Source organism: Ursus americanus, chromosome 16 (genome assembly GCF_024610735.1).
Source record: "Ursus americanus isolate L20-20 chromosome 16, mUrsAme1.1.p, whole genome shotgun sequence".
NCBI lineage: Eukaryota > Metazoa > Chordata > Mammalia > Carnivora > Ursidae > Ursus > Ursus americanus.
The window spans coordinates 49,512,922-49,528,809 of record NC_142142.1 but is presented as its reverse complement, the minus strand read 5'-3'; the positions used below and the strand labels follow the sequence as shown (position 1 = coordinate 49,528,809).

Below are 15,888 nucleotides of genomic sequence, written 5' to 3'. Positions count from 1 at the left end.
TTCTCCAGGGAAGCCTCTGACCTCCATCCCCTCACTAGGTTCCCCTATCCAGTATTTATTCATTCCACAAACATTAACTGAGCATTTATTACCTGCCAGGTGCTACTAGAAGTGCTAGGAATAAAGTGTGAAAAGACATTTTGTTCCTCCAACATGGAATTTATGTGGAACTTAATGCAAGAGGAGATTCCCAAAAATGTGAGCAAGTAAATAAGTTAAATAAAAAATGTGATAAGTGTGGGCTCCCTGGGTGGCTCAGTTGGTTAAATGTCTGCCTTTGGCTCAGGTCGTGATCTCAGGGTCCTGGGCTCGAGCCCCACATCGGCTCCCTGCTCAGTGGGGAGTCTGCTTCTCCCTCTTCCCTCTGCCCCTCCTCACTCCCTACTTGTGCTCTCTTTCTCTCGCTCTCAAATAAATGAGATCTTTTTAAAAAATGTGGTAAGGGCTATGAAAAACGAGAGAGGAAATGAACCCTGGAACCCTCTTTGTCTGGGTGGGTCTAACGGACCTGAGGCCTGAAGTCAGGAGAGATGGGCAGGGAGGATGTGCCCTGCAGAGAAAATGGTCTGGCTGTGCTCCCCACGCTAACTGCACCAGCCAAGGAGAGGTTTGGGGGCCCGACCTTATGCTGGGGGAAGAGCATCGGACTGGGAGCCAAACTCCACTGCACATTGGATTCATCTAGAGGGCTTTAAAAAAACCCCAACACCTAGGCCATACCCCATACCAGAATCACAAGGACTGGGGTGGCAGCCAGGCATTAATATTTCTTTCAAGATCCTCAGGAGGGTCCAATGCTCAACAAAGTTTGGAACTTACTGATATAAACATTTTTTAAAATTGTGGTGAAATACACACAACATGAAACTTACTATCTAACCAGTTCGGTGGCATTAAATACAATCACATTGCTGGGCAACGCCACCACCATCCATCTCCAAAACTTCTTCAGTATCCCAGGGAAATTCTGTACCCCTTCCCTTCCCCCACAATGCTCATCAACCACCATTCTCCTTTCTGTCTCTATAAATTTGGCTCTATAAAGTGGAATCACACACGATTTGTCTTTTGTGTCTGGTTTATTTCACTTAGCATAATATTTCAAAGGTTCATCTGTGTTTCGGCCTGTGTCCGAGCTCTATTCATTTTTAAGGCTAATTAATACGCCATGATATGTAGAGACCACATTTTGTTCATGCGTTCCCCTGCTGATGACATTTGGGCTGTGTCCACCTTTTAGTTATTATGAAGAGGGCTGTTGCTTGGGTGTACAAGTATCTGTTCAGGTCTGTGCTCTCAGGTCTTCTGGGTGTATCCCCAGACGTGGAATGGCTGGATCATATGGTAATTCTGTGTTTAACTTTTTGAGCAATGGCTGTACTGTTTTTCAAGGGAATGCACCATTTTACGTTCTCACGGGCAATGCACAAGGGTTCTAATTTCTCCATATCCTCATCAACACTTGTTATTTCCTGGGTTTTGTTTGTTTGTTTTTATAATAGCATTTTCATTTGCATTTCCCTGATTAGTGATGTTGAGAGTTTTTCCATGTGGCTATTGGACATTTGTGTATCTTCTTTGGAGAAATGTCTATTTAATGTCTTTGCCCTTTTTTAAATCGTGTGTGCGTGAGTTGTAGTTCTTTACATATTCTGGATAGTCACCCCTTGTCAGATAGATCACTCGTATGATAGAAACATTCTTAAATGGCAGACTGATTTGAAAAGGCCTATTAAAGAGGAAATGCATTACAATAACTTTTTTTTTTTACTTTTCTTGAAACAAAAATGAAACACCCATATGGAAAAATTTTGGAAGCATATACATCAAAATGTAATCTATTATTATCTCTGATTGATACAAAGAATGAGTTTCGTTTTATTGTTTTTCCTTTTGTGTTTTCTATATTTCTGTGTTTTCTGCATTGAACATGTATTATTTTTGCAATTTAAAACTTTTAAAAAAATTTTAAAAGATTTTATTCATTTATGAGAGAGAGAGAGCACGTGCATGTGTGCAAGCTGGGGGAGGGGCAGAGGGAGAGGGACAAGCAGACTCCCGCTGAGGAGGGAGCCCAACATGGGGTTCAATCCCAGGACCCTGAGGTCATGACCTGAGCTGATGGCGGACACTTAACCGACTGAGCCACCCAGGCGCCCCCCCCCCTTATTTTATTTTTTTAAGTAATCTCCACAACCAAGGTGGGGCTCGAACTCACAACCCAGAGATCAAGAGTCTCATGCTCTACCCACTGAGCCAGCCCGGCGCCCTGAACATAAATTATTTTTACAATTAGAGAAATTAGCATTAAAATTACTATTATTGGTATTAAAGGTAGAGTCCTAGCAAATCTTTAAAAAGGAAGCTGTTGTTTTCACTGTAGTTAAAACATTCATTGAGGGTCTCCTATATGCTAGGTACTCTCAAAGCTTCTAGACTATTAGACAAGCCACAGGCAGCACAGTACAGGGTGCATAGGCTCTGATAGGGAACCCAGGATGCACCAAAAGGGGCTAGTTCACCCACTGGCCAAATTTGGGACCATTTTCGAATTATAAAATTTTATAATCATAGTAAGTTGTTATAATTAATAATTATAAATAATCCACTCTAAGAATCCTTCGGGTCCATACTGACAATAAACAAATATGAGATAAGGGGAGGCCTGGCTGGCTCAGTCAGTGAAGCACGTGACTCTTGACCTCAGAGTTGTAAGTTCGAGCCCCACCTTGGGTGTAGAAGTTACTTAAAAATAAAATCTCTACCTCTTGGAGTTAGAAAATAAATAAATAGGGGCGCCTGGGTGGCTCAGTCAGTTAAGCGTCTGCCTTCAGCTCAGGTCATGATCTTGGGGTCCTGGGCTCAAGCCCCACATCACCTGGCTCCCTGCTCAGTGGGGAGTCTGCTTCTCCCTCTCCTCCTACCCCTCCCCCTGCTCATACTTTCTCACTTTCTCTCTCTCAAATAAATAAAATCTTGAAAGAAAGAAAGAAAGAAAGAAAGAAAGAAAGAAAGAAAGAAAGAAAGAAAGAAAAGAAAAGAAAAGAAAAGAAAAGAAAAGAAAAGAAAAGAAAAGAAAAGAAAACCTTTAAAATAAAGTAGGGGCACCTGGCTGGCACAGTCAGTTAAAACTGACTCTTGGTTTCAGCTCAGGTCATGATCTCAGGGTCCTGGAATCGACCTCCGCATCAGACTCCTCGCTCAGCAGAGAGTCCACTTGGGATTCTGTCTCCTTTTCCTTCTGCCCCTCCCACTTGTGTGTGTGTGTGTGTGTGTGTGTGTGTGTGTGTGTGTGTCTCAAAATAAATAAATAAATTAAAAAAATATATATGACATACAGAAAAGCTCTTCCTTACAATAGAATGTCAGTTATGAAATGGGAAAGGCATGATAGATTTAGAGAAATCATTTTACACCCATCATAGTAATGATTGATTCAGGCAAGAATCATAAGTGAATACTAGAATGGGCCTAAGTGTGATGAGGAACAGGTTTTTTAATTTTTAATTTTTTTCAGGAACAGGATTTCATTTACTAATTTATTTTTTTTAAGATTTTATTTATTTACTTGACAGAGTGAGGGAGCAGCAGAGGGAGAGTGAGAAGGAGGCTCCCTGCTCAGGGACCCTGGGATCATGACCTGAGCCAATGGGAGACGCCCAACCATCTGAGCCACCCAGGTGCCCTTATTTTTTTTTTTTAAATAAAGTTTTATACATTTAGGTAATCCCTACACCCAAGGTGGGGCCCGAACTCACAACCCTGAGATCAAGAGTCACGTACTTCACTGACTGAGCCAGCCAGGTGCCCTGAGGAACAGGATTCTTGATCAAAGTATCTCCCCACAAATTACTTACTAATGACAAAGGAGAGGGAGAGAGAGAAAAGGTAACTACCCTTGAGAACCCTGGTGGGTACCACTAAACTAAGTGATTGAAGTTAACGTCGTTAATAATGAGACACACTGACATCGTCTGCCTCTTGATGTGAGTTACTGAGAAGGAAGCAACATCACTCGTGTGATATTCTTGCCCCAAATGCACAAGTCTAATTATGAGGAAACATCAGGCAAACCTAAACTAAGGGACATTCTATAAAATAAATGGCCTGTACTCTTCCCAAAATGTCAATGTTATAAAAGATTAAAAAGGCTGAGAAACTGCTCGGGATAAAAGGAGGACAAAAGACTTGAAGATGAAATGCACTGCGTGAGCCTAAACTGAATCCTAGATCAGAGAGCAAATTTATATAAAGGACGTCATTAGGACAATTAGTGAAATTTGAATAGGATCTGTATGTTAAATATAGTACTGAGTCAATGTTAAATTTTCTGATTTTGATAATGTTCTCATTTCTGCTTTTCTGGTTACATACGCCAATATCCCTGTTTTTAGGAAATACCCAGTGAAGTATTTATGGGTAAAGGGCATTAGGTCTGCAAATTACTCTTAGATAGTTCAGAAAAATAACAATAAGTGTTTTATATACAGAGAGAAAAATTAAAATGTGATAAAACATTAATACTTGGTGTCATTGGTGGATTACAGGATATAGGAATTTTTATACTATTCTTGGGATTTTTCTGTAAATTTGAAATTATTAAAAGCCAAATTTTAGGGCACCTGGGTGGCTCAGTCCATTAAGCCTCTGCCTTCGACTCAAGTCATGATCCCAGGGATCCTGGGATGGAGTCTTGCGTTGGACTCCCTGCTCCGTAGGGAGTTTGCTTCTCCCTCTGCCCCTCCCCCTCCAGACCCTGTGCCAGCGCGCGCTCTCTCTCTCTCTCAAATAAACAGATAAAATCTTAAAAACCAAATTAAAAAAAACAAGCAAACAAACACCCTCCTGGGACTCCTGGGTGGTTCAGTCCGTTAAGTGCCTGCCTTGGGCTCAGGTCATGATCCCAGGATCTTGGCATCCAGTCCTGCATCTGGCTCCTTGCTCAGCGGGGGACCTGCTTCTCCCTCTGCCTGCTGCTCCCCCTGTTTGTGCGCGCACACTAGATAGATAGATAGATGATAGATAGATGATAGATAGATAGATAGATAGATAGATAGATAGATGATAGATATAGATAGATAGATAAATATAAAATCTTTATTTTTAAAAAATATTTTATTTATTTGAGAGAGAGAGCGCGCACAAGCACGGGTGGGGGGAGAAGCAGAGGGAAAAGTACACTCCTGGCTGACCAGGGAGCCCCTGATCCCAGGACTCTGGGATCATGACCCCAGCCGAAGGCAGACCCTTAACCATCTGAGCCACCCAGGCGCCTTTAAATAAAATCTTTAAAAAAACAAAAACAAAAAACAAAACAAAACAAAACACCAAACACCCTCCAATGCTACCTCCACCAAGTACTCCGGGTGAGATCTTGGATAAGCCGTAAAATCTATCAGAACCTCTGAAAAGTAGCTATTAATACCATCACGGGACCGTTCGTCGGGGGTCGTGGGAGAGAAACTTACTAAACACAAGAAGAGCTTCGTGCAAATGCAGAGGGGGAAGAGGGCCTGGGATCCCTCCTTTCGGGACCCTCAGGGGCCCCCAAGCCCCAAAATGAAAGTGTAGGGGGTTGAGGAGAGAGGTCACAGAGAGTAGCCGGTGGAGGCCAGAGGCGATTAAAGGCGTCAAATTGGGGACTCTCCACACCTGAGCTGGCGCCAACTAACCGGATCCGAGCCCGGGGCTTTGAGGAAGTGGTGCGAAGCCTCAGCCTCAGTGTCTCCGAGTCTCCCACCCCCTGCTGGGCGACCTCCGCTCTCCCTGAAGGTGGACCTGAAACTCCAACACCTCGACCTCTGGGCCAGCCTCCATGGCCAGGTCCCGGGCTTGCTGGACTGGGACATGGGCAACGAGTCCTTCCTGGCCTTCACCACGGCGCACCTGCCCCTGGCCGAGCAGAACCGTGAGTGCGCGGGGGCGTGGGGGAGGGGCGTGGCGGGCGGCGGGTGGGGTCCTCGCGGGGCGCTGGGCTGCTGGCGCGCTGGGGCGCTCGGCCCCCGGACCCCAGCCCCCCACCTCGGGTTCTGCCCGCGAGCCTGGAGCCCGCTGCGGTTTCGGGGCCCACGGGGCCCCTGGGCTGAGCGGGCGCCCCCTCCCTGCCCCCTCCCCGCCCCCACCCCGCCCAGGGCAAGGAGGGCCTTGACGGAGAGTCCCCTTCGGGCGGCGGGTCCCTTCCGGGCACCTGCCGCCTGCCACCTCCGCCCCACGGCCTGCTGAGTTCCAGAACCTTCTAGGCCTCGCGGCGGGCCTTTTCCCATGGCGCCTACCGCCATTTGGCACATCACACATTTCACTCGTTGTTCTGTTTTTTAAAAAAGTTATCGGTTTTGTTCGAGGCTGTACCCCCCTTAGTACATTGGCTGACACTTAGAGGTGCTCAATATTTGCTGAACGAATGGTTGACCATCGTGGCGTTTAAAAAGAGGACTTTTTCTTGGGACCTCAAGGGCAGAGAGTGGAGGTGATCACCTCCTAGTTTGTGGTACGTCATTGCCATCTGTTCGGGCAAGGGGCTTGGATTAACCCATTGTCCCCCTTCAGTGCACCCCCCACACCCCCCTTCCATCACCTCCCACGCCCCCACTCCCACCCCCCACTCCCTACCCCACCCATCACCTCCCACACTCCCCTGTATCTACTCTAATTGTTGTAATGTCTTTACATAGGTGTATGTTTGAGAAGTATTTAACGTTATTTTATTTTTATAGATAACCTTAATTTACTAAACGCCGGTTGCTTTTTTTCTTTTTTTTTTTTTTTTTGCCTAATCGCGTTGGCTTTTTTTTTTTTTTTAAAGGTTTTATTTATTTATTTGAGTGAGAGAGCATGAGAAGGGGGGAGGGTCAGAGGGAGAAGCAGACTCCCTGCCGAGCAGGGAGCCCGATGTGGGACTTGATCTCGGTACTCCAGGATCATGACCTGGGCAGAAGGCAGTCAGTCCTTAACCGGCTGAGCCACCCAGGCGTCCGTGCCTACTCGCATTGTTTTTGAGAGCTACTGTGGTTGCCGAATGAAGATCTGGTTCATTGTTTCTGAGGGGGCCTGGGTGGTGGTCTAACATCTGCATTCGCTACCTTTTGCATTTGAGTTCTCCTTACTCATGGAGACCTGCATTGTCTCCCACTCTCTGCCACCATAAGTAATGCTAACGAATTCCCAAATCTTTGTTGATTAAGAAATATTTATTGAGCACCTCCAATTTGCCAGGCGTTGTTCTAGACACGGGTAATACATAATGAATGAAACAGACAAGTCTAAGTGGAGCTTACATTCTAGGGCGGACAGACAATCCACATAAAAATACATCTATAGTATGTTATAAGGTGACAAATAAGGTGGGGAAAAAGGACACAGTAAGGGGGTTCAGGACTGGTGGTGGCTGTGGGTTGAGGAGGTGGCGGCCACAGTGTTAAATAGGGTCCTCAGGTTGGGCTTCCTCGGGAGCATAATATTGGAGCAGAGAGTTGAAGGGGGAGAGACAGTGAGCCAGGAGGATATTTAGAGGAAAAGTTTCTCACCAGAAGAAATAGTGAGGGCAAAAGTCCTAAGGAGGGACTATGCCTGGAGTGTCTGAGGCACAGGAAAGAGGCCGGTGAGGCTGGATCAATGTTAAATACAGACGGAAGTTCACAGGGTGTGGAGCAGAGATCCGGAAGAGCCCCTGTGCCACTTTAAGGACCTTGGGGTTGACTTTCAATAAGATGACATGGCGTGGCATGAGCAGAGAGGTTTTGAGCAGAGAGGTGATGTGATTCCGGCTTCCTGAGGGAGTGACCCATGTAGCTGCATAGGGGCTGGTGCTTGGTTTGGTGCTCTGCTCTCACAGGCTTGACATTTTTACTCTTTGAACAAGGAACCCTTCATTTTCATTTTGCACTGGGCCTTGCAAATTATGTAACGAATCCTGCATGATCTATATTCTGAAAAGATCACTGTGGCTGCTGTGTGGAACGTACATTGTAAACGTGGAGATAAGAAGCAGTAGACTAGGCTACTACTGTCATCCAGACGAGAGATGGTGGTAGGCTGGAGGGTCAGTGTGGGGGCAGAGAAGGCAGAATCATCTGGGTTCGCTGATGGATTGGATGTATAGTGTAAGAGAGATTAGAATGTGATTCCTCCAAAATTTTGGCTGATTAAGTAAAAGGATGGAGTGGCCTCATGCTGAGACAGGGGAAGCTTCTGGTAGGACAGATTTAGGGAGGAAGATCAGGAATTCTGTTCAGGACATGCTGAGTTTGGCATACTTTTTAGATCTGCAAGTAAAAATGTCGAGTAAGCAGGTGGATATAGACGTTTGGAGTACTGGAGGGAGGTGTATTTTGAGAGTCTTTGGTATGTGGGTGGCATTTAAGGAGTGAGAAGAAGAGAAGAGAGAAGAACCAAGCATGAGCCCTGGGGACATCCCATTGTAAAGATACTGGAGAGAAGAGAGATAACCAGTCAAAATTAAGGAAATGAGGGGCGCCTGGGTGGCACAGCGGTTAAGCGTCTGCCTTCGGCTCAGGGCGCGATCCCTGCGTTATGGGATCGAGCCCCACGTCAGGCTCCTCTGCTATGAGCCTGCTTCTTCCTCTCCCACTCCCCCTGCTTGTGTTCCCTCTCTCGCTGGCTGTCTCTATCTCTCTGTCGAATAAATAAATAAAATATTAAAAAAAATTAAGGAAATGACCGTGGAAAATCAAAACCAAGAGATTGTGGTCTCCTGGAAGCAAGTGAAGAAGGTGTGTCAAGAAAGGAGTGATCAGGGGCGCCTGGGTGGCTCAGTCGTTAAGCGTCTGCCTTCGGCTCAGGGCGTGATCCCGGAGTCCTGGGATTGAGCCCCACATCAGGCTCCTCTGCTATGAGCCTGCTTCTTCCTCTCCCACTCCCCCTGTTTGTGTTCCCTCTCTCGCTGGCTGTCTCTCTCTCTGTCAAATAAATAAAATCTTAAAAAAAAAAAAAAAAGGAAGGAGTGATCAGATGAGAGGCCTGTCTATCCCTTGTGAGGTCAGGTGTGAGGTAGACAGACAATTGGCTTTAGCTCAGCAGACATCATTGGCGACCATGATGATGGTGGTTTGGGTGGGGTGGTAGAGAGGAAAGCCTGATTGGCAAGGGTGGAAGGAGGGGAAGTGGAGATAGAAAGAATAGGGGGTTCTTTGTAGGAGTTCTGCCTCAAAGAAAAGCAAAAACATGGCACAGTGGCGTGGCACAGAAAATAGGAGCAAAAGAAGGCCTTTTCAATAAGATTAGAGAATAAACATCATACTTGAATGCTGCTGGGAATGATTCAACAGACACACACGCAAGTAACAGTAAATAGAGGAGTGGTTGGTTGGAACATTGGCCTTGAGAAGGCATGAGAGCATCTGTCAGTCCCAGGGAGGGAGGGAGGGAGACAGCAGCACAATCCTTCCATCTCACTGAGATCACCAACTTGTTGACCCTGTCTCCCTCTCACTGTTCTCCATCCCTGGATATTTTCCCCTCTTTGCCTAACCTGGAATCCGGTGGTCACACATGGTCTCTCTCTTGCATACACTGTCATTTGCATCCATTATTCCTTTGACCCCCTCCGGCTTTGGAGCACTTGCCTGCCCGAACCACAACCCTAATTAAATCCAGCTCTACCAAAGAGTACTCCAAAGCCATGGATTAGTGGATCGGTGATCCGGTGGTATCCAAGGGTAGTCGGGAGGGAGTTAGTTGGAAAGATAGGTGAGGTATTTTTTTTTAAGTTTGTTTGTTTGTTGAATCAGTCAGTCAATCTCAACACCTAACTGATCATAACAAGGAAGATTAGCATATAAGTTCCTGTATTGACTCGAATAGACACACCCGGGAGCAGACCGTCAGGTGCAGTGACCAGCCCTTCCGCACGGTAGCCCTAGGGGCTGTTCAGATCTGCAGTGTGATGAAGGGTCCTATTTCCCTGCATCTTTGCCAACACTGGGTATTATCCGTTTTTATAATTCTTGTCAGTTTCATGTAAAGCGTTATCTCATTATTTTATTGTGTTCTTATTACTGGTAAGGCTGAGGGCCTCTTGTTAGTAATTCAGATACCCCCTCCTTGTGAATATTGATTCATATCTTCTGCACAATTATAGGTTTGTTTTCTCTTACACGTCAGTAAGGGAAAGGCTGTCTATCTAGTAGAGAGCTAAGAACCTTATGAGTTGAAAAAAATTTTTTTGGCTTATTTTATTCTAGTGATGTTTTTTGGTTTTTGTGGTTTTACTATGCAGAACATTTTAATTTTTAGGTATTATAATATCTGCATAAAATGTATGGATGAATTTGAGGGTAATTGGTGTCTTTATAATACGTATCACGTCTTCATTTATTCAGAACTTTCATGTCCTTAAATAGTGATTGTATCTTTTTCCCATGAAGGTCTAGTTCATTCTTTGATAGGTGAACTCCTAGATACTTAATAATTTTGATTGCTACTGCAACCAAATAATATAATTTTTATTATTTATTATTATTATTATTATATTTTCCCGTTTCTTCATGCTGCTATGGAGAAACAGTATTTATTAGTATGTTGTTCTTATATCCAGCAAACTTGCTGGGCCCTTATTGGTTCTAATAATTTGTATATTGATTTTTTATGGTTTTTATCTTAACATTCTTTTTTCTATAAATAAAGGCAGTTTTGTCTTTTTCTTTCCAACTTTATATCTCTTTCTACTTTTTCCTCTTTTTGGGACGCCTGGGTGGCTCAGTGGGTTAAGCATCTGCCTTCGGCTCAGGTCATGATCTAGGATCCAGTCCAGAATCAGGCTCCTTGCTCAGCGGGGAGCCGGCTCCTCCCTCTGCCTGCTGCCCCTCCTGCTTGTACTCACCCTCTTTCTTTCTCTGTCATAAATGAATAAATAAAATCTTAAAAAAAGAAAAAGAAATACCTGTACCTTTTCCTCTTTTCAAAGACTACGTTGAACATTATTAGTAATGTGATGAGCAGCTTTTCTAATTACCGAGCTCTCTAATAAGTATATCATCATTTTCCAGATGAAAACCTAGATTCAACTGCCATATGATGACACTCATGGGGTCCATGGCGGGGAGGTGGAAATAGTTCCCGTAATCCCAAGCGGCCAGCGTAGTGCCCAGGCGATAGCTCTAATACACACTTGGTATACCCTTAGCCGGCCGTGTGTTCATCCATCCAGGTAAGCTGAGCTCCTCCCCTGTGCCAGGCAGTGAACACGACAGACCTGGAGATCGGCTTTAAGCAAAGTAATTACAGTAAAATCTGTGTTATGAGAGTGCTTGGACAGGCAGTCAGAGAAGGCCTGCGTTAGGAAGATGTTTCAACAGAAACGTGAGGGGGGCACACGCGTGGCTCAGTCGGTTGAGCATCCAACTCGTGATTTTGGCTCCAATCACGATCTCATGGGTCGAGGGATCGAGCCCCACATCAGGCTCGGTGCTCAGCGGGGAGTCAGCTTGAGATTCTCTTTCCTTCACCCTCTGCCCCTCCCCCCACTCACTTGCACTCCCTCTCTCACAAATAAATAAATCTTTTAAAAAACCGGAAATGTGATGGGTGATTAGCAATTAACTAGGGCAGCAGGAAGAGGGAAGAGTGTTTCTGGCAAAGACAACGGCTCGTGGGAAGGCCTGGGATCTAGAGCGTGGTGTCTTGGAGATGTGGAGAGCCTGGGAGGAACGACAAGGCTGATGAGGAGCCAGGGCCTTGTAGACTGTCCCAAGGAACTTCAAGCTGGCCCTCATGGAAAGCCATCAAAAAGTTTTTAAGCAGAAGGGTGACAAGCTTGGATTGCTATTTTAGGAAGACACTCTAACTGCAATAGGATTAAGTTAGAGAAAAGCAGATAAACACCATTCCGGTTATGGCTGGACTTGGGGATTGACTGGGTGTGGCTAGACCAGAAGGAAAAGAGCTAAGGAGTCAGGAACATTTGCATGTTTCTGGCCTTGAAGGGCTGGGTAGGTGGTGGTGCCACCTGCTGAGACAAGGAAAACTCCATCCCCCCCCCCTTCCTCCCGTATTCCTTGTGTTGTTGAGTTCGGAGTGCCTGCAGGTTTTCACACACAGACCTCCCGTAGACAGTAATACTTACGGGCAGGCAGAGAAGTCTGGGCTGGCGGTAAAGATTTGGAAGCCCCGACTTGATAGATGGTGGCTGAAGTCACAGTCACAGACCGCTCAGGGGACAGTGTATGTGGACTGAGGAGAATGAGAAGGGCAGAGAGGTCAAATATGGTGTCCTAATGCCCTGGGGAGGGCCCACAGCCATCTCCCAGAGAAACTTCAAGGCCCAGGATCCTGGGGCCGCCATGGAAATCCTAGGACGTTTTGACCCTCTTCTATCTTTCTTTTTGTCAGTTGCCAGATACAGACTCCGAATAGTTGAGCCACCAAAAGTGCCTGTGGAAAAAAAACCCAGCCCTGATAACGATGGTGAGTAGCGGGCAGTGGGTTCTCTGGCATAGCCTTGCGGCCCAGGCCGGGCCTCGAGCCAGTGAGCTGTGGCGCACGATCTCTCTCTCCACGCAGGCCCAACCCTTGAGCCCAACCTGTGGATGTGGGTGAACCCCAACATCGTGTTCCCCCCTGGAAAGCTGGAGGTCCCAGAACCTCGGAAGGGAGAGGATCAGCCAAGCACACTCCCCTCCCCTCAGCCACCCCCAAAAGAGGAAGACTTGGCCAACTGCTCCTCCGAGGCCACCGCGGGGGAGTCAGAGTCTCTGCCTTCTTCCAGCGAGCAGTCTCCCCCTCGGAAGCGGACGCGGTTTGCCTCGTCCCCCAGCACCTGGGAGGTAGGAGTTTCTGGGCCTGGGGGCTGGACTTGGGCTGTAGGCAGGGCCGCATCGGGATGATGTGGCGAAGGGGTCTGTTTGCTCAGGGCTAACCGAGGGTGAATGGGTTCAGAAATTGGCCAAGCCCTTGGGTTGGGGAGAAACCCAGACGGTGGCCCTAGATCGCTCCCTGCCACTGCACCCCCTGGAGTAGAGGCCGTGGAGTTAGGACCAGTTCCTACTCTGTGCTCCTCTAGCTCACAGAAGAGGAGGAGGCTGAGGACCAGGATGACAGCTCCTCTGTGGCTCTCCCGTCCCCTCACAAAAGAGCCCCCCTCCAGAGTCGGAGGCTCCGGCAAGCCAGCAGCCAGGAGGGGAGGCTCTGGTCCCGGCCCCCCCTCAATTACTTCCACCTAATTGCACTGGCATTAAGAAACAGTCCCCCTTGTGGCCTCAACGTGCAACAGATCTACAGTTTCACGCGGTATGTGCCACCGGGGGCCCTGGGGGGGGGGGTCAGGGCCCTGGTCTGATACTTTCCAGTCTGCCCGGGGCCCTGGGCTGCTGCCTTGGTTTACCACGTGGGGCTGAAAGGATAAGTGTGTTCCCAGGCCTCCTTTCCCAGGCACTGCTTCCGGTCCCCAAATGTGTGTCCACGGATCCTGTGTATGGGAAGATATCCATGCCCACTCCCTTTCACATCTAAAAAATCCAACCGTTTTATACCTTAGTTTTTGTTTTTTTAAAGATTTTATTTATTTATTTGAGAGAGAGAGAGGGAGCACAAGCAGGGGGAGCAGCAGAGGGAGAAACAGACTCCCTGCTGAGCAGGGAGCCTGATGTGGGGCTGGATCCCAGGACCCTGGGATCATGACCTGAGCTGAAGGCAGACGCTTAACCAACTGAGCCACCCAGGCGCCCCCATTTCTTGGTTCTTTGAAATATAAATACACCTGGGTCAGAAATTCTCCCATCCTCCCTGTCAGGATTTTCCAGTAGAAAGTCTGGTTTCCCCAACAGTTTCTCACATGCTTTCCCTTTGGGCTGGACTGCCGGCCACAGCTCCCGGCACCCCCAGGGGCCAGGGGTGCCCAACTGAGAAGGGATTTACATTTAGCTTCAAGAGTCACGTACACATGAGTGTGAGAGCTTCTCTGACCTTTTCTCTGTAGCAGGAGAGTCTGAGAATATTAATGCACAAGCAGTGTCCTTCCTTGACCAAGATTCCTCTCACAGGAGTTGGTTGGCCTGATTCTGCTCTATTCGAGTCACAAGTCACAGTCCTGAACCCTCAGAGGGAAGAAGGAAAATGAGCCTGGGAATGGAAACAATAAACTGGGTTTAAAAGATGAGGTTTGCACAAGCAACGCACCAGGTCGGGTTTTGCCACATGTTCCGTCAGCAAAGAGCCTTTCTTCTGGGCCAGCTTGCCATTCTCCACCGTGAGAGAGGGGCTGAGGCTCCTGGCCCCTGGGGGAGAACAAGAGTGTGAAGATAGGGCCTCTCCCAAAGAAACTGTGCTTTCCTGACCATTCTTCCCTGTCCACAGACAACATTTCCCCTTTTTCCGGACGGCTCCGGAAGGCTGGAAGAATACTGTCCGGCACAATCTCTGTTTCCGAGACAGCTTTGAGAAGGTGCCGGTCAGCATGCAGGCTGGGGCCAGCGCGCGGCCGCGCTCCTGCCTCTGGAAGTTGACCGAGGAGGGACACCGCCGCTTTGCAGAGGAGGCCCGCGCCCTGGCCTCCACACGCCTGGAGAGCATCCAGCAGTGCATGAGCCAGCCAGGTGAGAGGCCCCGGCACGCGAGGGGCCCAGGGGAGGGGACCCACCCGTCCTGACGTGAGGCTGAGTGTGCGGAGAGGGAGCCTGGCTCACACCTTGGGGGGGGGCACCTTCTGTGGGAAGGGGAGAGGATGGCAGTGGCCCGAGACCCTGGGTAGTGCCTGCCCGAGGTAGGACTCCCAGCCATGTCCTCGAGGTCCAGGGGTGGGTGGAGAAACAACTGAGGTGCAATTGACCTCCCAGCCCGCAGCCTAGGAAAATGGGGGCCACACGGTGAGACAAGCGTGGTATGAGCGGTTATGTGCAAAGGGGGCTTTTTCTTTTTCTGGAGATCTGGTGGCATGTGGGCCTTGAGGGAGAAGAAGTAGATCGTCTGCCGTGAGATGGTCCGGGCTGAGGGAGGAGCAGCTGCAAAGGGCAGATACATTCCGTTGACTCTTTTTTTCCAGACGTGATGCCCTTCCTCTTTGACCTTTAAATCCAAGAAGCAGGAGTCAGCCCATCCCTTATTAAAGTTACCTGCAGCAGCCTGGTGTGCGTGTGTGGTCTCTGAGGATGGGGACCGGGTGGAGGTGCAGGTCAGCTCTGACGCTGGAAATGGACACCATTGGCCTGACGTGCCGCGAAGGGAGCCCGTGCTCTTCTTTCCTCAAAGGAGGAAAATACTCAACCCCCTTCAGGATCCTGGAGCCATTCCCGTGTTTCTGGATTATGAGGATAGTATTGGGAGATGCCAGCTCACAGCAGCCCGCCACTTACAGGAAGGGGATGTAATCAGCTGGGAACAGTGGAAAAAAGCCTAAGGAAAGGTAGAATACTGTCCGGAAGGTTGAAGGAAAGACAGACCCTCCTAGCAGGCAAGAAGGAGCAGTGAGAAGGGCGAGAGGAAAAGGGGATGGTCGGGTTCAAGTCTCATCCACCCCTCCCCCCACCGCATTTAACCATTTTGAGCAAGGGGTGGGAACTTGGGGCAAGATGCAGGCACCTCCCCCTTGCTGTTGGTCTCCACCAGGCGGATTCAGAGTTCTTAGAGACTTGAGATCCCAGCTGGGCTGCTGTGGCTTTCCTGGTGGCAGGAGCCGGTGTCCAGGGCAGGGCCAGGTGCCAGCCTCAGGTCCAAGGGGAATACAGAGAAGCCCCGGGGGTGGAGTGAGAAAGAACACCCAGATGCCCCAAGCATTCAGACAGTGCTTGAAGATAATACCGAATTCCCCGCAGGCCTGCGATGACCTTCCTTACTCCCTCTCCTGCCACTCCCCCCCTCACAGCAGGCCTGCCTGGAAACAAGGCTCCACCCTCAGAACCCCGGGCCCCAGATAGCCTCAGTGCTGCAGGCAGTCTTTGA

At 48.3% G+C, this 15,888-nt stretch overlaps 1 protein-coding gene across 1 annotated transcript; it reads left to right on the top strand.

Moving 5' to 3' along the window:
• The first annotated feature begins 5,677 nt into the window (after positions 1-5,677).
• On the top strand, positions 5,678-15,888 carry FOXR1 (forkhead box R1). The gene is made up of 6 exons (XM_087868027.1): positions 5,678-5,908; positions 12,346-12,420; positions 12,517-12,779; positions 13,016-13,242; positions 14,308-14,546; positions 15,812-15,888. Exons 1-6 carry the CDS (start codon positions 5,848-5,850, stop codon positions 15,886-15,888), a joined length of 942 nt encoding a protein of 313 aa, XP_087724153.1. The 5' UTR covers positions 5,678-5,847.

Bases quoted from the DNA above. Each gene is read 5' to 3' on its own strand.
- FOXR1 (XM_087868027.1), top strand. From the start codon at position 5,848: ATGGGCAACGAGTCCTTCCTGGCCTTCACCACGGCGCACCTGCCCCTG. The intron at 5,909-12,345 runs GTGAGTGCGCGG...TCTTTTTGTCAG, and splicing joins GCCCCTGGCCGAGCAGAACC to TTGCCAGATACAGACTCCGA. The intron at 14,547-15,811 runs GTGAGAGGCCCC...CCCCCCTCACAG, and splicing joins GCAGTGCATGAGCCAGCCAG to CAGGCCTGCCTGGAAACAAG.